At 39.3% G+C, this 26,245-nt stretch overlaps 2 protein-coding genes across 3 annotated transcripts in view; both read left to right on the top strand.

The window, feature by feature from the left end:
- Positions 1–874: 874 nt before the first annotated feature.
- Positions 875–8,512, top strand: serinc2l (serine incorporator 2, like). The gene is made up of 10 exons (XM_035530934.2): positions 875–1,016; positions 2,821–2,982; positions 3,080–3,267; positions 3,364–3,443; positions 3,990–4,127; positions 4,303–4,472; positions 5,046–5,136; positions 5,588–5,741; positions 6,334–6,543; positions 6,829–8,512. The coding sequence occupies exons 1-10, from the start codon at positions 978–980 to the stop codon at positions 6,965–6,967; spliced, it is 1,371 nt and encodes a 456-aa protein (XP_035386827.1). The 5' UTR covers positions 875–977; the 3' UTR covers positions 6,968–8,512.
- Positions 8,513–16,401: 7,889 nt separating this feature from the next.
- The window catches only part of hivep3b (HIVEP zinc finger 3b), a 44,623-nt gene continuing 34,779 nt past the window's right edge, over positions 16,402–26,245 (top strand). The window contains exon 1 of one of the 2 annotated variants that reach the window (XM_027001566.3): positions 16,402–16,642. The gene's annotated coding sequence lies outside the window, so the exon portion shown is untranslated. The remainder of the gene's footprint in view (positions 16,643–26,245) is intronic. The other variant, XM_027001568.3, reaches the window with a different exon arrangement.

Raw genomic sequence — 26,245 nt, 5'->3', positions numbered from 1 at the left:
TCTAATGTGCTGAACCTCGTACACTTACTTTACTAGATAGATTACCTGCCACAATTTCTTTTATTGAAATGGGTTCCTAGTTTATCAAATTTAGTTACAGAAGAAGAAAAATAATAATAAGAAGAAGCTTCAGATTTTCTGTAAAAAAACGTTTGCTATTCTTAATTGTGTGAATTAGTACATTACGAAACAACTATATGTATAATTTAACGACTTCAACACTTTTCATTTGGTATGGCATAATAAAATCTACTTTAGAGTTTACAGAAACACCAAAGTTCCAAACAACCTTCCATTAACAGGTAAAGTGAAAACACCTTCAGTAGGGTCCGACATACTTTTGATGCCTTTGAATAACAAATTAAAAGTTATCAATTTTAAGTAAGTAAATTATATAAATGGTGACGCCCTAACAGGATAACAGGTGCAAGAATGTAGAACTATTGATGAGGGAATTTAAGAAATAATAAAAACCCTTTTCCGACTTGACCACAACAGCAATAGAATATGCTGTACATATTCTGATTATCACATAGTCAGTTGTATATTAAAGGCTTGGGAATTATTATTACGGCCAAAGTAAAAGATAAAGGCAACGTTTACAGGAAGAAAACGGAGAAAGCCGAAACCACTTTAAAAAGCAAACATTTTTGTTCACATGTAGACATTAAAATAAAAACAAAATATCTGAATCAATAACTATAAATAGCAAAAAAATAAAATAACAAAATACATAGGTTAAACTTCGTGCCATATTTATTTCTGAAAAACCTTCCCTACTCGTTATCCACAGGTGCATCCGAATTAGATAATAGCGGTGGCAGTTACACTTTTATTATTGAAATTTTACGGTTTCAGTTGATTAGCTCGCTACCTTATCCAACTTCACTCTCCTGCGGCAGACTAGCCTGTAAAGTTAAATACTGACGAGGCAACGCCAACCGATTTCTGTTTGCTCGTGGAACATCTGATCGAAAATGGGGGCTTGTATGGCGTTATGTTCACTTGCAAGCTGTGTACGTATTTTGTTTATTCATTGTTTTTTCACCGTACCCACACAGCAATTTACTGTCTTGCTAACAGTAAAATAGATTAGCTAAATCTGTCAAATGTAGGTTACTCTACTCACCTCACATATTTCTTAGTTATGATCTAACTAGGTTAGTTAGGTTAACCTAGCTAACCTAACCTAACCTAGTTAGTTAGGTTAGGTAATATTAACCTAGCTAGCTAGGTTAGCTGGCTAAATTTAAAAGCTGCCGAGATCGTGTAGCTACCTACCAAAGAATATTTGTATACTTCTAAATGTTACGACTTCTTACATTGCACAGCTACCCAGCATACCTCGACAGCAAACTTAACTTCGACAGTCTAGCCAGCGAGCTAGCTAGATTAACTAGGTTGGCTAAACACTTTGAGTAATGCATGTCTTCATGTACTGGATACGTTACCTAGCTAGAGTTAGCTATCTAAGTCATATGACCCAGTGCTTTCGACACTTTGGTTTTTATGTCGAAAAGTTCTTACTTGCATCAGCGGTATAGCTACATCGTTAACTATAGCTAGCTATATATGTTAGCTAAGATACCTAAAGTACCTAACTTGGCCTGTTTCAGTTAACGTTACTCGTGTTTTAGTAGCTAGAATATGCATCAGTTTACAGATTGTTTAGTTGGAATAAAAATACTCTAAGTGCACCTGTAGTCTTCGTGGCGCATAACGAATTTGCGGATTAATCAAACAGCTGTCTGGTTAGGCACGAGATAAACCTCTTCCCAATATGTTGTCAATGGTCTGATGCTCGAGAGATAACAGCTAGTTGGCTAACAGCTATATTTCAAGCAGCCAATAATGATATGCCCTTCCGTATAGTGCATTTTAACTGCTTTTAAAAATCTAAAGCTAGGTAAAATTCAACTCAACCAAGTAGGTCAGAAAAACGTCAGCTATTTTACCTGTCTTCACATTTTGATGTGGATATATTTCATAGATATTAAATCGAAGACTCATTAAAAAAAACTATTTTTATTGCTTTGTGTCAGTAATTGCATACATTAAAATAATGTAATGCTTCTTTGAAAAAGTAGTATGGTTCACACGATTTAATGTGCCTTTCTGCTCCAAATGTTTTGTTTTGCAATTATTTTGTTAAGTTCTGTTATAATTTGTCTTTATTTAAGCTTTGAGTGGGTGCACACTACGGATTTGTGGACATTTGTTGTTGCATAGAAAATCTGACATGCCTTCTGCACTGAGATTTCTTATTGTCTAATAATAACAATAATAATAATAATAATAATAATAGATATTATTATTATTATTATTGTGTAAAAAAAATCACATTAGACTTTACTAATACATGGATGCCTAGATTATTAGCTACAGTGTTCAATTCTTTTCTAATGTTTGTGCAGCAAATGATGTCTGACTTGGTGTAGCCATAATGTAAAAATCAGCTTTGTGCACCCATTCAAAACAATGAGTATTTAAGCCACTATGATCAAAGTTTCCTTTGTTTGAACTATTATGATTGCAGAGTATGGTACAACCAGTTTACTCTATACCTTAACATGAATTATTGAATCAGAACCTGGGAGTGACTAGCTTGTTTTTCAGGGTGGTTTACATGAACTCATTATGGGGAAACTCTTGTACATAAATGTCTAGGAGGGGTGGTGGTTGCAGGAATATTGGAAGACATTATTCTTTGGCATTATCTTAAGGTATGATTGTGACACTGACCCTTTCCTTTTCCTCTTTGGTCTCTGCAATGTTATTCTGTTTTCTCACTCTTCTTTTTTTTGTCCCTCCTACCTCTAGGTGTCATGTTTGTGTGGCTCTGCTCCTTGTCTTCTGTGTGGTTGCTGTCCATCTTCTAACAACTCGACAGTCACACGGCTGGTTTTCTCCTTCTTCTTGCTATTGGGCACCTTGGTGTCTATTATTATGATCCTACCTGGCATGGAGACTCAGCTTCAAAAAGTGGGTAAACGGCCCCCTATATCTCCTTTACATGTGTTGTGGTAACTGTAACAGTGCAGCACCATTACAGCAATGATCTTTCGTAATATTTCTTCAGATCCCTGGCTTCTGTCAAGGGGGGAGCACAATACCCGGTGTGGAGAACCAGGTTAACTGTGATGTAATTGTGGGCTACAAATCAGTGTACCGCATGTGCTTTGCCATGGCTTGTTTCTTCTTTGTCTTCTCTGCCGTCATGATTCGTGTGCGGACCAGCAAAGACCCTCGTGCTGCCATTCAGAATGGGTAAGTTCCAGAAGTATTGGAGTAGCTGAGAAATGTTTCTCTCCATGGTTAACTTATAAATAAGTTGATTCCTTTCTCTTCCTTGTATCTCTACAGTTTCTGGTTCTTTAAATTCCTGATCCTGGTTGGCATCACTGTTGGAGCCTTCTTCATCCCCGATGGAACATTTAATAATGGTTTGTGTAATATCGAGTACAGTGTGTTGTTTATAGATGGAAATGATCATCCAGAACAGGATATCCAATATCGATTGAAACCATTCATAGAAGCAAAAGAAAATGGATAACTGCATATTTTTGGAATCTTAAAATGTTTCTACCTTGAATCATCAACTTGAATGGGTAATATGTGGTGCATAATTTGTAGAGAAAGTCTAGGACATGGTAATTGCATGATGTGTAAGTTTGTTTGCTTAAACAAGAGAAACAGTTTGTATTTTTACAGAGAAGATGGACTGTTACAACAGATAGTAATGACAAACAATACATATAGTTGTAGATACTGTAATGCAATTTTTTTCCACATCGGTTGCCCAAAATTCCATTTGAATTTTGAGTAATTGTTCAGTAGTACAGGGTTTTGTTCGAATCATTTGTCTACCTTTACACACAGTCAAGCCTTAAATGAGCTCAGGCAGGTGTAGTAGAGTAGAGAAAACAGATATGCAGTGCATTACTCATTATTATTTTTCTCTGCGCTGACTGTTTCTTCTGCATATGTAGTGTGGTTCTACTTTGGCATTGTGGGCTCCTTCATGTTCATCCTGATCCAGTTGATCCTGCTGATCGACTTTGCCCATTCCTGGAATGAGGTGTGGGTGAGGAACTCTGAGGATGGTGACAGGAAAGGCTGGTTCTTTGGTAGGGTACCCTTATCTCACCACGAAAGGTGTTACCAGTGTACATCTGACACCTTAGCAGTAACCCGAGACTTGTGTGTGTGTGTGTGTGTGTGTGTGTGTGTGTGTGTGTGTGTGTGTGTGTGTGTGTGTGTGTGTGTGTGTGTGTGTGTGTGTGTGTGTGTGTGTGTGTGTAGGTCTCCTGTTCTTTACCATCCTACACTATGCCCTGGCCTTTGCTGCTGTTGTACTGTTCTACCTGTACTACACGAAGCCTGACAACTGCACTGAGCACAAGGTGTTCATCAGCCTCAACCTCATCATCTGCATCATCGTCTCCGTGGTTTCCATTCTACCCAAAGTGCAGGTAATGTTATGTTGATTCGCCTAGACCTTCTCAGTTCCACAGCAAAGACAATGACCATACTTTACAGACAAAGTGGTTATTCCTAAGGTGGGTGTTTGTCAAGTGAGACAGCAAGTATTGTTAATCTTCTAGTCAGAGTTTCTATTGTAATTAATTAATAAGCGCTCATTCACTTGTACTGAGGAGTGCCGTGTGTTTATCTCCGCGTTTCATCTACATTTCAAATGTTCATTATAAATTAATGGACAGACATTACCATAGAGGTAATGCATACTTGCTTGATCATGACTTTAAGGATGAATTCGAGGTTGTCATCAGCATGTACAAAGAGTTCAAATAAAGCTTTAATAAAGGACACTGCATTATAATTTGAGTGATGATAACTATGGCATTTGTATGGGTCTAAAACGTAGAATAGTAGTGGAAGAAATACAAACCTGCTGAAAGCCAAGGCTGGTATATTGATATGAGAAGTTAGAAGGGGTTGAATGTGATTGTCTTAGTAATGTAGGTATCTTTCAGAGAAACGGCTCTTTCTCCTTACTCGTACATCTATGATCATGTGTCTTGCAGGAACACTCTCCTCAGTCTGGTCTACTCCAGTCATCTCTTATCACTTTGTACACAATGTATGTCACCTGGTCAGCCATGACCAACAATCCAAGTAAGTCTAGTACAAAATAACAGTAGTTACTGTACAACATTTTAAAAATAATAATGCTTCATATTATCTTGGTTTAATGAGGTTCATGTATTTCATGGGCTCTGTGGTGTTGGATAGGTTGGGGTTTTTTTTTTCCATTTTCCTTCCTGCTCACCTGCATGCCCTGTTATTTATAGCCCTGTTACTGAGAGCAGAGTTGCATGTAGCCATGACAGTCGTGGGACACAGTGCTTGTTAGCTCTAGTACTATTTGTAATAGGATTGTATTTTTTTAAAAATTTCTTAGTCCTGTAAAATAATTTTAACTTGTTAAAGCTTTGATTCATCCAAATAATCAGTGCATTATTTCCATTAGTTTAATAATCATTTCTGAATTTGTGTAATAGCTTGTCCTTTGAGTTTACTTTGCGTCATATGAAGCCACTGATATGTATGCATGCCTCACCCTTAGATCGGGCTTGTAACCCCAGCCTTCTCAGCCTGGTGTCCAACATCAGCTCCAGTGCAGAACCCACCCCCACCAGTACCCCAGGCACTGTGCAATGGTGGGATGCCCAGGGCATTGTGGGACTGGTCATCTTCCTCTTTTGTACTTTTTATGCCAGGTACAACATTCACCATATTAGAAGAGACACTAGGACAGGCAATATCGAATCACACTTCCTTCTTCCAGTTAAGACACAAGTTGCCATTTGTGTTGATACTAGAATTCTTCATTATCTTAGGCTCTTCGGGTTCATGCAGTAGGTGGTGAATTTCCAGCAGTTGGTGGTGAAGCCTAGAATAGCAGTCTCAGACAACCATGGTCTCCAGGATGTGTTGTTACTTAAATGCACTGAGAATTACAGCCCCACTTGCATGGTAATATGTGCACCACCTTAGTTTCCTAGACTGATAGGAGGATATATGATAGATTAAAAAGTGGAAATCAAGTATGGTAAAGAGCAAAGTACAGAATGCTTTAAAACTAGGGGTTATGTACCTTTTCACATGTTTCCTGGCACTTGAGAGAGCCCTTATCAGAGCTAACATTTAACAGCTGTCCAGAGGAGACTGAGGGATCCTCTCCCACACCTGATCAATATCAATCCCAGCTCCCATCTGATCTGGCACCTGTTTTGGGGGGTAATTGCAGGGATATTTGAGCACACCTCTGGCAGCAACCCCCCAATAAGTGCCTGCTCTTTGTATGTGCAGCATCCGCTCATCCAGTAACACTCAGGTGAACAAGCTGATGCAGACAGAGGAGGGCAAAGGCTCGGGCGTGGAGGGGGAGGTGGGAGAGGACGGCCTGCGGCGGGTGGTGGACAATGAAGAGGATGGGGTCACTTACAGCTACTCCTTCTTTCACTTCCACCTCTTCCTGGCCTCACTCTACATCATGATGACCCTCACCAACTGGTACATGTAAGTGCGTCTGCTGCTGTTTCACTGTGATTTTCATAATTTCTTGAAAGAGCGGAATAGGCTTTGGGGCTAAGGCCCCAAGAGTCTGCTTCTTTCTGTTCTTATTCTTATTTAACTCCAGCTGTATATAGTGGATCATGATAATGTTCCCTCAGAATAAGAATAAGTAATTGTGAAAGTAAGGAATATGAAGGCCTTACGACTTGAATGTTTGTTCCTTTGCGGCCTGACTGAAGCAATATACCCATGTGAGTATTTATTTTTTGCCCTCTCCTCTTCTCCCAGGCCAGACACCACCACACAGGCTATGCTGAGCAGCATGCCTGCAGTTTGGGTAAAAATCTGCTCCAGCTGGCTGGGATTGGCCCTGTACCTCTGGACCTTGATGGCCCCAGTTGTCCTCCCTAACCGGGATTTCAGCTAAGCCTTTGTCTCGCAAGCGAGCGTGCGTGTGTGCATGTGTGCGTGTGCGCCCAGGTGGCAGAGTATACCACTACTTGATGCTGTGGCGCTTTATATTCTAACATGCAGGATAAATGATCATAAATGAGTTGTGTAGCTCCCTGTGATCTGCTCTTGCTTGTTTTCAGTGAATCTGTTTGACTGTAAGCCTTTTTACTGGTGCAATTTGAACCTTGTATTCAAGATTCTCTTGAAGCTACTTGTATACTTGGATGGATGACACTAACCTGATACTGTACACTTCTAATATAAAAGGTGGTGATGCACAAGCAACATTTCAACAGGCCATGGCCTTGTGGTCTAGCCACGGATACAAATATGCATGTTTCTGCTGCTGCAAACCGCCTCTACCTGAAACCAATACACTTTATACGGTACTTTACAACCTGTCTGTATTGGGGCTGAATATTTCAAATTAGTCAAGCACTTTGTCCTTAAGCAATTTCAGGATAGATGGGAGCTTGTGTCATCGAGCTGGGCTGTTATGTAGATTGTGCTGGCCCCAGGGCTCTATGGGAAGGCTGTAAGAGGCAGCTGTTTGTCCTGCATAAACCCTTACTGGAGCCCCATAGAAGTAGTGTGTTTCAGAGATAAGCCTAGTGCGACACACCCTCTACTACTGTACTGCATACTGCATCCCTCGTACGTATTGCTGTGATGAGCAGTCAGAAATATAGTACTAAACACTGATCTGTATTGGACATCATGTGGTGGTCTTTCAACCAATAAGAGGTGTGTACATCTAAGATAAATAATCAAATGTGCAAACCCATGCTGTATAGTATTCAAGCAACATTTCGGTGCTGGTTAGGTTGTGGTTATAGTGATTGAAGTAACTAACAGGTTTTGCATTTACATTTTAATTTGATTTTTTACTATTTAACAATTTTGTCCTGTAGCTTCTTTTTATTAAATTACTGTTTCTTAACATGGGTGTTTGAATTCCCTACTTCCCATTTTCAGATTTCTGTGACACTTGCACATTCTTTTTCATGCAAGCATGTGAGGAAAGTGTAAAATAATAAATATTGTGGATTTAGAATCTTGTTCTGTAGATTAAGGTTTGTATTGAATATGAATGGAATATCAAACTCTGTAGTTGAAAGTATTCTGGATGTTTTTGTCAAAAGTATAGTGAATTGCCTGTATTCAGAGCTGTGTTCTCCTAGTGACATTGGAAGACTTGTGATTGTAATCTTGGTAATTATGCATGTACATACATCTGGCATTTTTGCCCAATGTAAGCAATCAGCACTGACAAGAAGGTATGTTTATAGTCTTTTGTTTGGAAAAAAATTGTGTTGATGCATAAAAAGTGCCTATATTGATAACCTGTCAGTTCCCAGACCTGAAGACAGAAGTGCCTTTCTCATTTTTTTTCTATCATCCACTAGTAACAATATTTGCATTGTGCAATAGGTCTGCCCACAAACATATCAGTTATTTTTTGGCGGTTGATCTGCATCTGTCAGTGCTTTATATTTCAATAAACCCATTCTGGAATTGATCATTGTGCTTTTGTCTTCTGTTAGGTTACTTGTAGAGATAAGACTTCTATTTGTTGTTTGCCCACTAGGTGGAAGTGATGTGCTGTTGATGCCATCAATCACAAAGGTAAAGGCCTTCATTAAATAATATGAAAAATAAAATATAATGGTATATATTTAAAGATAGACTGCATAGTTTGGAATTTCTCAAATGCGTTAAATGCAATTGCATTTCTAATGTTATTCATTAGAACTAATGAGTCCCTTGTATGTAGAAGTTGTGTATAATTGATTATTTATGTCAAAGCATATATTTCTCATTGCCTTTCTCTTGTTTGCTGACTGTGTAGTTAAATTGCATCATACAGTTTTGGAGCTCCATTTCATGAGTGCCTAGCCTCGGGACCACAACATGGCCCCACTGAGTGTAAAACAATTTTTCATTTACAAGCAATTACTGCACTCGCACTTCTGAGGAGTTTGGCATGCCACACAGCCAAAATGATTCTACTGCCAAGATAGCTAAGAAAAGCGCATTTAAGATGGTTTAGTTTGAAAGGAACAATACACAATGGAAAGGTACTTGGTATATTTTCACAAACTAGTGGAGATGTTTGGGTGTCTGGAGAATAAGGAGGGTATTGAAATGAGTGCTTTCCTCTTCCAATCAAATATATCTGCATTTTAGTAATGGTCTTAATGGTAGGAATACTTGATTTACATACTTAATCTATGATCTTCACCAAACAGTGCTCATGAAATTGTGGCTACTTTCTTGACTTCACATGTGAAAAAGCACATAAAATTTAAGGGTTCTGCTTCATTTTGGGGAACCATAGTACTTGCACAGTTTTATATTTTTCCTGTTCTATCATGAGAGGAATTCAACAACGGAGAACATTAACAACAATCATGTGGCAAGTCATCCTTCACGGAGCTTGATGTGCTTCATAAGGTTATTTATTTACTACATTTGTAATTCACTTGTTTTGTAATGATATGAAAACTTACTCCTTGAATGTTTTTTTTTTTTCACTGCTGTACATACTTTAAGTACTTTAAAGTCTTCTGTAATCAATGTTAGAGTTCCTGTTACCTCAGCCCCCTCCCTTTTAGCCTCACAGCCTCCATCCAAACCTTTCTCCAAAGCTGCTCCTTCCAATAACATGTATGATTAGCATTTAGTCTACATTTCTTTTTGCTGCATCCATCTTCTTGTAGAGAAGTTTTCAAAGTGGTCAATACAGCATATCTGTATTACATTTTAGTTGCTGATTACAGAGCCCAGAGCTGTTTAGACGCAGAGAAAGCAGTATCTTTAATTCAGTTATTTTAATGACCATGTCTGGATAAGTGAATTGTCAATACAAAAATATGTACTTAAATGCATTTACTTTGATTATTAAAAAAAGTTAAGACATATGCATAAACATGTCATTCAAATAAAATAAAATAAAGTATTACTTGGCATTGTGTTTAAACTGAGTAAGTCAGCAGGACTGCACTACTCCATTTTCTTCCAGCTCAAAGGAGAGCAAATAGTTTTTGGCCCAGCCAGCTCCAGCGACTCAGTGGAAGAGTAAAGTTACCCAAGGGAGGTCTTGGCATATTCATTATGCTCAGTATCCAGTCTTGTTTTCTTGTGGTTTTGTGTTTATACTTCTGGGAAGTTCTGACCTATGCTCAGCTCAGTCCCAGTAAGCCAAAATACCTAAAAAGTGGAGAAACCAACACTTTTTGGCAGTGGTTAGAAAATGGATCAGAAATGAGGTCAAAGACTATTCCAAATGTTGCTCTTCTTTAGCATTGCCAAAATCAACATCATACCATCTAGTAGCAGGGCTGCAGGATTGGGACTTAATAGACAGAAGCTACTACCCACTACTCATTCAGTCTAATACACCCATACACTTTCCATGACTATATGACTGAATGTGAAACATCCTGTATCATCTGGTTTTCATCGTCATCATCACTAATAATGACGAATCCTCATTAAACATTCTTTCAGTGAGTTGGACATTAGTTGGAAATTATAAAGAAGACACATTACCTACTTGCTTTACTGACTCACACATTTAACGGGACTGTGCAAGCCAAGTTTCACAAGGCTTCCTTTACTCTACATGATTTTTCACACCTGCCAACACTAGGACATCTGAAATGTTTGGAAATCTCCTCAGCAAGCATAGAGTTTGATTGTTTTTCTGTGCCTTGATGCTGAGAAAAATGCACAGGTTTCTAAAGTTCTGCCATCGTGCAAGCTAATTTGCTGCACAAAGTGACAAAATAATAGTCCACTTTTTACACTGCAATTGTTATAGATAACAAATGTTAAAAAATGTTCTCTAGGTCTCTTGTTTACACACATCTCAGCAATGGAGAGGTAACCACTCAAGATTCTAACAGTAATTTAAGAAAATACGATGATCAGACCCGGGTTTCTCAAAAGAAAGAAGGAGCTTGAGTATAGTGATATGATAACATCACTGATGTTTAAATGTGACTGATCTTTCATGTTAAACTAGCTGGCTGATGAATATACCTGTTGGCTTGCTAATAGCAGCTCATATTTGTAAATCTTGAGCAGCAAAATATTTTTTACGTTGCAAAGTGTATCATACTAGATAAATAATTACAATAATCCTCACCATTATTGTCACCATCATCTCATTACAAGTTGACATAAACTATCTCCAACAAAGCTACTGTAACAACTTAGTGAAAATAATCATTCTTGGATGTAATCCAACCATATAACTGCTGATCCAATTACATGATTATTAGAATGTCACTTTTCACAGGCAAAAAAAAAATAGATAAAATAATAAAATAAAAAAATATTCTCATCTTCAGGTATATTTGCTAAAACAATGTGCAGTGCATTTTGTTTTTTTGTTTTCTTTGTCCTCTTCCAATTTATACATTTATATTTATCCATTTATACTACAAATTTTTTAGAAGAAGCATGTGGTTTAATGGGGTAAAGTGGACAAATGAATAAATCAAAGACACATTAACGAAACTATGTTGCTGTCCCAGCACACTCATTCACACATTCACACTTGGTCACAATTGATGCTAGACAAGGTTGTAGAGGCTTAGTGATGACCTATCCCCTCAATCCACCTCTCTGGCTCAGCCCTCTGTTAAATACAGTCCTAGAGAATGAAATCACTTCCTGTTGCAGCTTTGCCATTACAAAGGAGCAACAATCATGCAATATAGACCCAGTACAATGCTAATTAATAGGTAGAATTGCATTAATGCTGTTATGCATTTTATGAAGTTTTGTATGTGAATGTAACTACATAACTGTAGTTGTATGTAGTTGCACCAAGCCTTGTTGCACAGTCATATGTCACAGTGATGATAATGTATCCTTGAGCAGAGATTTTCATCTTTATAAATAGAGCTGCATGTAGGCCTTACCCCAGAGTGGATGCATTTTTTATTTTATTTTCACCTCTTTCTGTAACCCAGTGCTATATTACCAGCTAATTAAATACATAGTGTTATAGAACTGATGCACTTTTTCTGTTGGCAACTGAACAAGTGGTCTGAAATTAGTGAAACAGCATTCAGCAACACAAGCTTTCTCTCTCTCTCTCTCTCTCTCTCTCTCTCTCTCTCTCTCTCTCTCTCTCTCTCTCTTATCCAGAGCAACTTACAAAAGTGCTTTGTCATTTTCTCCTAGGATAAACTCAGTACAGTAGGTTAGTGGTTAAGTTACCGTTGAACAAGAATACTGTTGAACTATAGGGATCAATGCTGATGACTAGAAATGCAAAAACATGTATAAGCACTATCACAGACAACAATAAATGCAATAACAAATAATACCCTACATACTAGAGGCTCAGTTACTCAGCAAAGGTGCAGGATCAGTGGTCATTTAAATATTCCAAAAATAGATGGGTCCTCAGTCTGCGTTTGAAGACTGCAAGGGACTCTGCTGTCCAGACAGCCAGAGAAAGTTCATTCCACCATCTGGGAGCCTTGACAGAGAATAATCTTGATGCTTGTCTTCCATGAGACTTGAAGCATTGTTTTTTAGGCCTAGCCGTACTTATGGTAAAAAATACTCGAGGTACGGATTGGGCTTTGACCATTGACATCATGTATGGAGGGACTGGTCCATTTTTGGCTTTGTATGCAAGCATCAAGTTTTTACATTTGATGCCGGCAGCTACTGGAAGCCAGTGAAGGGAGCGCAGCAGGGGAGTGACGTGTGAACTTCGGTAGATTGAAGACCAGTCAGCTGCTGCATTCTGGACAAGTTGTAGAGGTCTGATGGCTCTTAAAGGAAGACCAGCAAGTAGCATGTTGCAGTAGCCTAGCTTTGAGATTACAAGAGTCTGCACAAGGAAATGGGCAGCTTACTACAAGAGAAAACTCTATGTATGTATGTATGTATGTATGTATGTATGTAGAGGGAGTGAGAGAGAAAGCTTGTATGGATGCATGCAGTTTCATATATGTATATGTTTGTGTTGCCATGGTAGGCTTTTATAGGAAATATTCTTTGTGACAATGTCTGTAATAGAAGCACAAACCCTGCTCTAATTTAGAATGGACTGAACCTGCTTGTCAGAGATGTAATTGCATTCTAAGTGTAAGACCAGGCACATTGGATTACACTTCAGTATGGAGTACAGCTAATTGAGTTTGTGCACTGCTGGCGCATGTACACTGAGAGCATTTACCCAACTTTACCACCCTGTTAGTCTCCATGGGACCTTGGGCCTTGTAGAAGCAGGTTGGAGAGGCCAGTGACTACCCACCTGCCTGCCAGTCTGGGCCTGCCTATTTTGAGTAGTCTGATTCCTCCTAACACTAGGGGCTAGCTGTGTGCAGTAAAAAGCATATAAGCCGTCTACTATACTGAATTAAACAGTATGTCTAATAATGTATTAAAGCTGTATTGACAACATTGCTATGATCACAGAGTTTAAGAAAATGGAGTTAGCTAATTTATTATACATGATTCACTACATACTTGAGTTCAGTACATCTGAACTAATTTATGTTAGCATTCATACTTCTTTCTGCCTCTGCAAAATCATTGACTATGTTACTGTTATAGCAGTGTGTGGTACAGTCCCTTTCGCTCTCTCTGTCCTTCTCACTCTGTAGTGTGTACTGCGCAGACGCAGCAGACCTCTGAGGGGAGACTAATGTAGTTATATAATACTCACCATGCTGGTCGTCGGCTAGAAGAGAAACATGCAGGCAGTGCTGTTACATAAGTCTGGTACGATCGTATTGTCACTGTGTGGAGCTCTCACACTGTGGTGTTCCTGCTGATGCTCTGGCTGTCTGTCTCTCTGTGTTTCTTTCTCTGCTTGTTTCTCCCTCGGTGTCTCTTCCTCTCTGTCTGTTCCTCTCTCTCTCTCTCTCTCTCTCTCTCTCTCTCTCTCTCTCTCTCTCTCTCTCTCTCTCTCTCTCTCTCTCTCTCTGTCGAGACACTCCCCCTCAGGGACAAAAGCCTAACATGGAAGATGCAGCAACAGTGATGCCTTCCAAAGAGAACAAGCACTGTCTAGCCTTGAGTATAAAGATATTCTGTGGTTCAAAAGGGCATAAGCACAGTTTGGGGGAAAAGTGAGAAGAATGGCCAGTCCATCAAAACAGCTATTTTAGACAATGTCCCCTTTTACCCGTGGGTTAAACCCCATCTCCCCTGCATGTACCTCTCACAACTTCACCCTCTGTATGGCATCCTGTGTGACTCAGCCTCATACTGCTGCTGCCATGGCGATAGACCTGCAACCCCCTCACTCTCTGCAGGGAGTCTTAGCAGTGGTGGCATCTAATGACAATGACAGATCCCAGAGAGCTATGACTCATCACCTGAGTGCCAGGTGAACTTTACCACACACCGCAGGATCTGCAGGAGGCAGATCTTCAGAGCGCCTGATGACACCATGCCAAGAGGTAATGAGATTTCTGTTTTATTTAGTCTTCTCACTGATATAAATGAGTTTAAGTTGGCACATTTGCATTTCAACCTCTTGCATTTCAACAATCTCAACCTCTGCACACCACATGCAGTTAAACTGATAAACCGATCATATAACTATCTGAAAGTACAAAGATGTTTAGGAAGAGCCCCAAAGAAGGTAAGGCCTTTGAGTACAATTGATGTCATAAACATTGTCATAATGTCTTAGTTGTCAAGCTAAATATTTGGCTTGGAAATAACCAGAACCCCAAAACATGCTTAGAAATGTATAATAAATAGTACTGTATTGAAATGGTGTGCTTTATTACAATTAATTGTTTAAGCAGGTTGGTGTCTCACAGTGCATGTTGTATGAAAAGGGTTATCTAGAGAGTGTTGGAAGGAGGCCTGGGAGTGAGGAACTCCATCCCAAGCAGACCGAGAGAGAGAGAGAGAGAGAGAGAGAGAGAGAGAGAGAGAGAGAGAGAGAGAGAGAGAGAGAGAGAGAGAGAGAGAGAGAGAGAGAGAGAGAGAGAGAGAGAGAGAGAGAGAGAGAGAGAGAGAGAACGAAAACAGACCCATTTCTGTAAAGTGCAGCCAAAGTAAACTGACAGTCTCTATGCCGTACAATTTGATAAGAGAAGGGAAAAAACTAATCTCTTTAAAAATTAGAAGATACCCAACCAGTTGGCCCAGCAGAACTGGATTGGCATCAGGTTTTAGATGAAGTGTAATTAAATCTATGTTTGAGGGTGTTGTGACTGCCCTGTGCATGAGTCCCTGTTGTTGTATTCATATCATGATAGAATTATGCATTTCCAGCTGAAACAGTAATGTGACACTGAGTCATATTCACAGACCTAGCAAAAAATAAAAAAGGAAATGGTCTGAGCATCTGCATTGCCTCTTTTAATAGCCCTCATCTTTGTGCTATAAACATGGTTTAAAAATTGTATGTGAATTTTATTAGCAATCAACATGCCACACTTTTTCCATTATTACAACACAGTAAAGCTAAACAGATAATGGAAAGTGGGAGGATCATATTATGTAATTTAAAGCCAGTTCCATAATGTCAAGGCCTATCCATTCCCAGATCTAAAGATCAACATATTAAGGAACATAAGCATTATAATACTGCCAACCTAGATGATAAATACTCTCAGCTTGTTACAGTGTTTTGAGGAGTGAGAAATATAAACTTCCAATACTTTACTAACAATACAAAGTAAACATGCTTGTAATTCAGTGAATAAACCTTACTATGCAAATGAGCTTTGTGTATTATACTGTCTAATGGGTAAACACCCCACTCTACCTTGTTCTCTCACCCAAATCACCCACTCATTAATGTAAAGGGTTAAAATAAACAATGTCCATGCTGGTGGTTAAGCCCTGTAATAGTCCCCATGTGGGCTGTTTATCACTTAGTTCTACACTAAGTGGTTTTAACTCAAATGGAGGAGGCTAAACCATGCTGAGGAGTAAGCGTAAGGGAATATCAGAAAATGTGCTCACATCAGCAACATTGCCTGCCTCCCCATGATGCATTCACTGAAAATGGCATGTAATTACTTACCCTAAAAAAGCCTACCGTTTTCCCTACCAGACCTGGATTATTGAACGAGTGTGTACTGATTTGTTCACCCCCTGACTGCTACAACTGTAAACAGCGGGAATGCTATGAAAAGGGAGGTAAGGTACAATTATATAGATTAATATATTATATACTGGTTTAGCATAGTACAGCAGACTTTGAACTTTGAAGAATACTGCAAATCGGAATTTTTGGAATGTTCCATGACGTCATCTGACAGAAGCCGCCAGCGAGGAGAGAATTAAAAATGATGGTACTCTTTGGGCCAATAGGCGCAATCGACGGACATCGTCTCATGATTATTAATTGCCATAAAACCTGTAAGAGCGTCCAGTGGCAGGAGCCTAGAAGGGGGCGGGCCCTCGGGGTGTCTCGTGCAGGGTGGTGCGGCGCGAACTTGTTTGCGTTTCTCGAGACTGTTTTTGTTGTGCTGATCAGCTGAATGTGGGATTGCAGATCCAGTTTGACAAGGAGGAAGGTTAGCCCAGCCTCCAAAAAACGCCGAGAGAAGCAGAAGTACATACGCCGTATGACAACGTTGTAGGATGCGGACTGCTGGACTGTGCTTCACGGAGTAAATGACCAGAGGAGCAAAGGCAGCTGTGTCAGGTAATGTAACAAGGCAGTGAACAGCTGTAAATACGCTCAGACGTTTCCATTCCTTATTTCGTGGTTGCCAAGACTGATTTTGGAACGCATAAGCGCGAAAAGCAAGTTGCTAAGGAAATTTTGTGCTAAGGGATAAGCTTCTGTATAAGCTAATAAGATGTCGACGAACATAACATTTGCTCAAGTATATCATTAGGCTGCTCGATAGAGCCATAATGTTTAGGTGAAACATGCATGATTTAACGAAATCATCGTAAAAGGTAGCTATACTTTTCTTAAGTGGCGCTAGCTAGTATGAATATTGACTTCCTGTAACCGAATTAGCGTTCTTGAAACGCAATGTGATTGAACCGTTTGTCTGCAAATAAGACAGGTCATTTATGAGAAATGTAGGCGTACAGGAAGGTTACCAACGTTTCTACAGTCTGTTTTGCTGTCTCGATGGACAGCAGAAAAGAAAACTATTTCTTGTTAAACGTCCGAAGCAGTCCAGTACGCGCCACTTGAATCCTGCAAACGTTGATCTTCTTGAAAATTACGGACATGGTACCAAGAGCTTGGTATTTTAAGAGCAGTTTTAATATACTGGTTAACGCTGTGAAGGTTTTTTCAAGTTACTTTAAGACAGAGGAGATACTGCGAACCTCCAGTATAAACAGGTAATTGTCCTCTGGGCAAATAATAGTCATATCTTGTTCATTCAATTAAGTTTAATTGCTGTTCTAGGTAGCCACAAAGTAGGCCGTGACAGTGGGTCATTTTGGCAGAAAAATAACCGCAGCAGGGATCACCTTGCTCTAGTAATTTGATAGCGCGTCCACCGGAAAGCGAAGAACTTTCACTTTTCCAAAAACTAATACATCTGCTTTATAATTTAGGGCACATGTATTATCTGTAATATCTAATATCCACTATGTTATCAGAAGTAATATGTCAAACACCACTAGAGATCACTCTCAGTCCAAGTAATTTAATAAAAGACATCAGTGACATGTTCCAGAGTTAAAGTCAAGTGATTATTTTTGTAATCTTAAATTTTCAGAGCACTTTCTGTTGAAACAGCCACATACATTTGAGTTTGTCTGACCTTTACAGAGTTTGGCCAGTATGCCTCCTGCTGGGTTTCAAGGTCTGGTTGAGAACTTATTTACTTCAGTCCATCTATGCCAAAAATATTTCTGATCATTTTGAATAATACTTTAACTTGAATGAGATTGCTTGTGTTAAAATCAATTCGAGGTAATACATTAGTTTACAACAATGTTACTGGAATGAATAAACATTTATCATTTGCAACAGAGCATTACAAAGTAACATACGAAATCGATACTGCAACATAAAGGAATATGTCTGCCACAATATTTACTCTGACATGCATTACAGAATAGGTGATGACTAAGACGTTAAATGATCTCTATCGCCTGAATGCTGAAGTTTTCTAGAGATCTGTTTGGGTCTTTTAGGTTAACAGCTGCATGCTGCCAGTAAGTGCCTAGGAATTTTTAATAATCACTGCTTGCTTTATTAACCATGGCACAGAATGACCTCTGGTGCTCTTTCCTCATCCCACTTATAGTTCTAGGCTCAACACTGTGCTGTTCTGCCTGTCGTAAAATGAGGATTTTAATGGAAATATGTTACCATTACATTTTTATAAGGACATTTTAGAATTGGCCATTCACTTTCGATATTTACTTTTATTTTGAAACTTAAGATGAAATTATCAAGCAGTGAATAAAGCACTCTTATAATTTTTGGCATCGTTTGACTAGTTCAGCATCAGCACGTCAGAATAGGAGCATTAGTTACAGGGTTTGGAGAAAGCTGTAGAGCCAAGTGACCCACTACAAACTCAGCCAAGCAGATATTTTGGGCAGGTAATTGCTTGGAGACAAAGGTCAGTGTGCTCACTTTTCCCAGCATTCCCCTCGCTTATTAATCTCTCGCTTATAGCCTTAGTATATGTCAGCACAATTGCTGCAGGGAGAGCACACTATAGGTTATTAGGATGAGGAAGGTATAAATATGTGTGATGCAGTGTGTTCTCTAATGCTATGCTGAATGAGGATGACCACCCTTAGGACCTGTCGATCAGTGATTCACCTACACTTTCATGTCCTGGCCTGCCACAACTGGAGATGGTACATTGATGTTACTCCTCTGATTTTCTGGTTGCTGTCTGATTTGTCTGACATTTACCAGCCTCTGTCATTCTGCTATGGTTCTGCTTTTGTCTTTAATGCTTATTTGTTTGTTTGTTTATTTTAAATTAGAACATCACCCAGCCACAACATTTTACAGAATGTGCAGAAAAGGTTTTGCAGCAGGGTGTACAGCATAGGTGTAAGCTTATTTAAAGAAGAGGAAACCTCTGTGTTCTTTTAGCAATGTTATGAAGCAGTCTGTAGTTTTGTTGGAAAATCATCATGACTATATCCAAACCAAGAGGAAGAACAGGAGGTTGATGTTTAGTGAGACTCTAGTCTGTCACCTTCCTCATGTTGCTGGCATGGCATCCTATTTCTGATCGCTTTCCTTCTGCCAGTAGAGAGAGAGTACCTTTTAAAACATTTGTGTGTGTGTGTGTTTCTGTATAATGGCAGAGATGGCTTTGCTTCATCAACAACCAAAATATTTATTCAAGACACAATATTTGTATTTAAGGACAAATAATGGGGCTTTAAAACTGAATCGTTACTCGTAAACATTTAGTTTGCACACAACTGCGGAACCCTTCATAAGATGCATGCCAGCAATTGCTATCAGTTAATCATTACCTATACCAGAGCAGCTTCACATGCAAACCACAGTGCTGCCCCAAAGCCTACACCACCCGTACCTCAGCAGAATACTGTTTGCTGCACATGTTCTTGCAATAGGTTTAGACATATACAGTTAGAGTTTTAGAGAGATAAGGTAAGTCCTAATTTTGCAGATTGATACCAGCAAGATCTCACTGCTGAAGCTGCCACATAGTATTCAGGTCTACAAGAGAGGAGGGGTTTGATGGTGTGGCAATTGGCAGGCTTAATTGTTTTCCTTCGTTAACCTTTTTTTAAAAACTCTTTCATATTTAAGTCATTCATTCACTGGCTAGTGAGTTATGCATATATTTATAACAATTGTTGGCAAAATTGTAGCTTTTATCACATTGCATATCTGAATTATATGAAAATTAGAAGGGGTGCTTTGATCATTGATCATGTCTGTAAAGATGTTTATTGAGTGAGTCATTTTCAGTGTTTAGTCACTCTGAATACATGAATGATTTAACATATTTTCCAAGATAACAAATAGTTGACGTTTGACTTTTCCGCCATTGCTGGTAATTGTCCTTGTTTTGTCCTCGTAATGCATTTACACATGCACACACACAGACTGACACACATACACTCAGACTGCCCCACAACCATTGTTTGTAATGTGGTTGTATACATATAGGCTCTGTAATCCCTGTGTCTGATCACAGGGACAGGAGCAAGCTCAGGCATACAGCCCTTTCATGCTCCTGCATAAACGTGTTCTCTAAAGCACATGAGATTAATAGAGCAACTGTACCTCTGAGGAAAGACCCAGGAGGACAGATATTCAGGGACTTACAAATATAGCTCATGCCCAGATGACACACACATAAATACTACATATTCACTCACCCAGCCATTCACTTATTTTCTCTCCATCTTGCTTAATATCTAATTTTTTGGCATTACTGTCTAAGAAATACGATTTTGATTACTGAGATTATTGCTAAGGCTTTTGCTTGAAGCAGACCAAGGACACCCAAACAAGCTCGAATATAAGTGAGGGATATACAGTGACTGTACGATCACTATATTTCTACCATGGGAAGGACAGTTTGGATTGTATACTTTCATAGTTTAAATGGTAAGCACTGGAAGCAGTACACACATACGTACACACATACATACATATACACACACACACACACACACATACACTAACACATGCACAATGAAATAATGCATACTCGCTCGCCCACTCACTTTCACTCCATCTTGCTTAACTCTTGAATATCCCATTGTTGGCATGAATGGCAGTCAAGAAATATGATCTTGATTCTTGGGATTAGTGCTAAACTTTGCCTTGAAACACTCCAAAGACATGCAGACAAGCTCTGAATATAAGTAAAGGATATACAGTAACTGTAATGGTCAGCATTGGAAGCAGGGCATACACACACACACACACACTCACAAAATAAATGTATTCATATGGTTCAAAGAAGGCTGTTTTAATTGTATTCCCTTTTCTTTATCTGAAGGAGCTCTCTGTCTTAGCTGTATTGTGCAGAGTGTTTATAGTCAGCCCTTCCCTAAAGCAAGAGCTTTGTAGACTACTGGACCAACCTGAATAATGGTGTAATTATAACTTAACAGCTTCACTGGAAAGCGTCTGCAAAAGGGAAATCGGATCATCTTTATACATCATTATTTAGCTCTTGTTGTCATTATTATTGTCAATGAATACAGCTCTTTTATGGTGTGGCTTGTGTACAACAGTTGTGTTGTATATCTTTTGTTACCAAAATGTTGGACACCATCGGTAGCTTTCATGATGTTCCTGGAGTTGTGTGCTGCTGTCTTTGTGTAATTTAGGTCAGGAGTCTAGGTAAATGCTGTGCGGTCTTGTCGAACATTATTTGGCCTGGACCCAAGGGAGTCTTGGCTACCACTGCAGATGAGTATAGAATTCCTTGTCCAAAATAGTGAGCTCTGCTGATTGACTGTAGCTACTGTGATGCAAATTATTGGAAGAATATCATATGATGCAGATAAATCTGCATGTAGAGAAATTTTAAGCAATACAAAGTTGTCACTGTCTATTTGTAATAGTATTTTACCATGTTGATGATTACTATGAAATAATTAAGTGGTTGGGAAAACCTCCCTCAGACCTTCCCTTGCACTTTTAAGTTGGTAAGATTGCAAGAAGGGCAATGTTTACTGTTTGTGGCACTGACTTGCATAACATTGAAGAGCATTAGCTCGATGCACACCACAAGTATGTGTCTGGAAGCTTGTCTCATTGGCAGGCCTGTGGGATTGCCCTCAGTGACAATCACAGATCAAAAGAACATTTTTGGAGTAAGAAGAGCAGTGATGTGTTTGTGTTTTTTATGGCTGAAGATAGATTGCACTTCCACATAAGTACATATATATTATGACTGTAAGACACCATTGACTCTTGTGTGGTTGAGTCCGTTTAGGTTAAGGAACAACATTTTGAGAAAACAGCCACCCAAAGGCATATTAGTGCTCCGAATTGGATTTTTAAATCACTTTTGTCTGTCTAAGGATCACTGAATAGTCATTCAAATGTGGCTTTTTGATTACAGAGGACATCTTGTTCCCTCTCATTCCCTCCCTTCTTTAGCATGCACTCACCTCTTTGAAAACATGTGTATCTGCATGTGTCTCTGTGCTGGTCCTGCTCCCACTCCTCCCTTATTTAGTAGAAAGATCTCAGCATATCAGGTCACAAAAGACAAGAAAGGCTTGGCTCAGCAGTCAGAGGCAGACACACTCTGTCTGTTTCTTTCACCACCTGTCTGTCTTGCATACAACATTTCTGTTAGTCCATCTGCTACTTCCAACCAGTGATCCCTGATTGTTTCTCTCTAGCTACCATGTTTCAACTACTTGTAACCTAGCTTCCCTCTCTGCACGTTTTCGTATGGTATCACATCCTTGCTCTTTTCCTGTTCTCCTAGCCTTCCCTTAATGTTTCACAGTACCATCTGTCTTGGTGGTGCTTTGTTGGAGTTGCTGATATATCCTGGAGTCTGCCTCTACAGAGACATGTGGTCAAGGTGGCTGCTCTCTACACCCAGGTAGGGCAAGCTTTAGTAGGGCTTCACTGGAAATTCCTCCAGCTGTGTGCACGGTGAGCAGCAGGAGCGGCCCGAGCAGAAAACCACTCCTCGACTCTGTAACACACAGCTGTAACACACTGGCAAGCTGGCAAGGCCTCCAGCAGAATTCAGATGTGTTGTTTTTATCCTTTACCTCCAGTGCAGTGGGATGGAGCTCTGTCAGCCACATCAGCCTGGTCTGACTGTGTATCATGGACTAACAAAGGAGAGGACTGTGAAAATGGTTATGCAAGATGTATGGTGTGGTGTGTTTCTCCTTCAACTGTTGTGATGCAGTTTGGTTGTATGTACAAGCATTTGCAAGGATTGGGTGTTCAGCACAGTTTTGCAAAACATGTATGACTTGTGAATATTAGTTAAATTGGTATCATTTACAGTGGCTTCTTGAATTTTTATTTCATGGAGACCAATAGTTCCTAAGAAACGAATGCTTTTCAGGGGTTGATGGGTTCATGGGTTTTCAGGACTGGAATGAGAAACAGTGTATACAGCAAAGTTTAAAAACTTAAACATAGGATGTAACATTATTGCAGACATCAGATTTAACAGGGGCCTCCTTGAGCCCTGTGTCAGTGGTTACATAACTGTGTGTTCAAGTCACTGCTCTCTGCAGCTGTCTGCTTGGCTGCCAGCAGCAAGGATCCTGCCAAACACAGAGAGGGATCACACATTGGCTCTGTCCAACAGGAGCCGGCTGTCACTAAACAGACCTCAGTACCTACACCAGGCCTGCTCTGAGTTTTAAGCCTGGTCTGGATTGCTTTTCTACAGGTTGGGTGTGTTTGAGTGTTTGTGTGCGCATGTGTGTGTCCACTTCCAGTTCTGTTCTTTACCTAGCCCTGGGTCATAAATAATGAATTTAGTTAAACCACTGGTTCTATAATTTAAGTATTTAAAAAAAAAAAAAATTAAAAAAAAAAATGGACCAGTGTCATCTATTCAACTAAGCTCTCAATGTCCTGCCTCATTTCACATGCCCCATACACATTATAATGTCCAATCAGCATTACAAACACTGGTCAGATGAAGCATTGTCTAAATAGCAGGCTCAGATCAAAGACTGAGTTGTATAAATGCACAAATGTAATCATTCTACTCCACATTTGTTTTGTCTTTGTCAGTGATTCCCTTGGCACAGTTGGTTTTGGCTCCTGAAAGCAAACATTTCGGATGAGTTCCACCCTGAGTGATTCCTTCTTCCTGCAGATCAATTTGATACATTTTTAACTGTATTATTGGAAAATCCTGCCAAAGTTCACTAGCTTCCTCAAGAATTGGAAGCATCACTTCAAGAATCCCAAACAAGTCCCTTAGAGATGTTTGCTAAGAATTAATTTACATAACTTTATCCATTTTCATTGACTAATTATAGTCTAATAGGATGGCTAATAATGGTATTTGAGATTTAGTGTCTGTCAGTTTATCCACCTTAACTCTCTTGGTTTGCTTACCCAGAACATGTCCTGATCAGTTAATTTACTTCGAACAAACTTACACTGCTACAACACTGCAGTCCATGAGGATTAGACCATATTTTTATGAAAGATTACCATGCTCTTACCAGCAGGCACCAGTATAATCTACAGAACTGTCAGGAGTAACGTTTTCTGGGTGAGAGAACCTGGTGATTTCAAAGAAAACATGTTTGCTGCAGAGATGCTTCCATACTCAGACTTTGAAAGGTTTGGTTTCATCACAGTAGAATATGTTTACCTTTACATGCCACTACCTTTTCTTTCTCTTGCCACTGGATCTTGATATTTTCAGAGATGAAGAGGTCTCTGAGTAGAACTGAGCTTTGTTGCCTGGATGCTTTCCTGTCACTTACCGTAGAAAAGACTTGTAAACTATAGCTCATTTAGCTTATTATAAAATCATTATCTTATGTGGTCTTCACAGTGCACATAGCTGTTTTTTGTATGTTGCTGCTAAACATGGTCATCTAAAAAGCAGATCATTTTAGAAGTGTTTAATTATGATTAAAGGAGTTGTTCTAGAAGACCCAACTATTCATATTGTCAGCTTACCTTTTCGTTTATTCATATTTTGATAGCCATTCACTATGGCTGTCATTGCTTATTGCTTCCCCTGTGGTAAGCACAAGTCATGGCATCGGTTTCCTAATACCGCATATATGATCTGTGTTTGCATGAGTGCCCTTAAGAACAAGGGCCCCAGCTGGGCCTCACACACAGCATAGGCTGTCCACATCTGTCCTGTGTGTTAGTGTGTGTTAGAGGTGTAAACTTCTTCTCCCTACACATACACATACTGACACTCTTGCATCGTTCCACAGTATGCAAGCTATAGGATGACCAGAATGTAGAATTCTGGTCCACACAGAGCAGGCAGGAGCCAGGCATACTGTTTCCTAACCCAACAGACCTCTTCCAGTTCTTTTCTCAGTGTTTACAGGTACATGGTTTATTCTTTAGTATGGTAGCTTAATTGTATTATTGTCTACATGTCTGCATTTAGTGTTACAGAAATATTTTGAATTTTTCTTTTGATTTAACAAGATAAAACAGAAGCTAGCAGCATGTATGGGTTATTATAATGAGGATTTTGAATCATTTGCACTTAAAGCAAGACTGTTTGTTTGTTTTTGTTTGTTTGTTTATATGTTTTATGTTGTTGGTATTTTTTTTTTTATTACAGATTCTTAAAGACTACCTGCTATTGCATTCACTGTGCCAGTGCCCCCACATTTTGGTCACAGTAGCTCACTGACCTTATCTACAATCCAAGAATGGCTTGCCTTAAACTGCACTATGCATGAGTAGTATTTTGCAGGGGTAATTATTCAACAATCAGCCGCCCACATGCATCACTGCTCTGCTTTTCTAACAGTTCATCTTGGTTCACCCACAACTATTGCAGGAGCGTCAGTATCCCCACATCACTTGAGCTAATTACATGAAACATGGAGCTGTTGTTTCCTTCAAGGAGTCCATTGATCCTGATTTTACCAGTGTATTTTCTATACAAATAGCTGGTAATCATGTTTCAGGCTTTCCACTGACCCTCCTTCTACAAACATACATCCAACACAGCTCTTTGACTCCGGCATCTCCCAGTACGCACTGTTCAAGCGGCATCTGAGCGCTGTGCTGTGGTACACTGCACTGTGTCTGCACCGTGGAGCTGGATACAGGAGTTCAGATTCCCAAGTTAAACAATAGGAAACAATGGTTGATGTTCAGTGAATGAAGATATCACATGGTTCTACCTTCTGTGTTCCTTTTTGCCAAACATACTTTTTAGTTCTGGTATCAAAACATATAGATATGATTACATCACATGTGTCATCCTCTCTGCTGAAGGCACTTGATGTATCTCAGTATCCTAACATTACTGGTTGGTCTAATTTTTACTTTACGTATGTGTGCTCTTGTCTAGAAATTTTCTTAGGAAAATCAAGTTTTCATGGAAACTGACAAAAGCCCTGCACAGCGTGGCAGAAGTGAGTCTTACTGCCTGAATATTGCTGTGCTGTAGCTAGGACATGTGCCCAGGGGATCCAAGAAATAGCTGTTTTGTAGCTGGTAGTGCTCATTTGTGTCAAAGGAGTAGCGTGTACATCTTTTTGTCCACCTAAACTGATGATACTGGTATAGTTGGAGAGGGAGAGCTATTATAGTGGGAGTTTTCTTAAAAAAAAAAAAAATAAATAATAATAATAATAATAATAATAATTAAATGATGATGGT

The sequence above is a fragment of the Electrophorus electricus genome, chromosome 14 (genome assembly GCF_041902795.1).
Source record: "Electrophorus electricus isolate QZ-2024a chromosome 14, ASM4190279v1, whole genome shotgun sequence".
Taxonomy (NCBI): Eukaryota; Metazoa; Chordata; class Actinopteri; order Gymnotiformes; family Gymnotidae; genus Electrophorus; species Electrophorus electricus.
The sequence above is the reverse complement of the archived record's forward strand: the minus strand, read 5'-3'. Positions and strand labels throughout refer to the sequence as shown.

Bases quoted from the DNA above. Each gene is read 5' to 3' on its own strand.
- serinc2l (XM_035530934.2), top strand. From the start codon at position 978: ATGGGGGCTTGTATGGCGTTATGTTCACTTGCAAGCTGT. The intron at 1,017-2,820 runs GTACGTATTTTG...TCCTACCTCTAG, and splicing joins TATGTTCACTTGCAAGCTGT to GTGTCATGTTTGTGTGGCTC. The intron at 4,128-4,302 runs GTAGGGTACCCT...GTGTGTGTGTAG, and splicing joins CAGGAAAGGCTGGTTCTTTG to GTCTCCTGTTCTTTACCATC.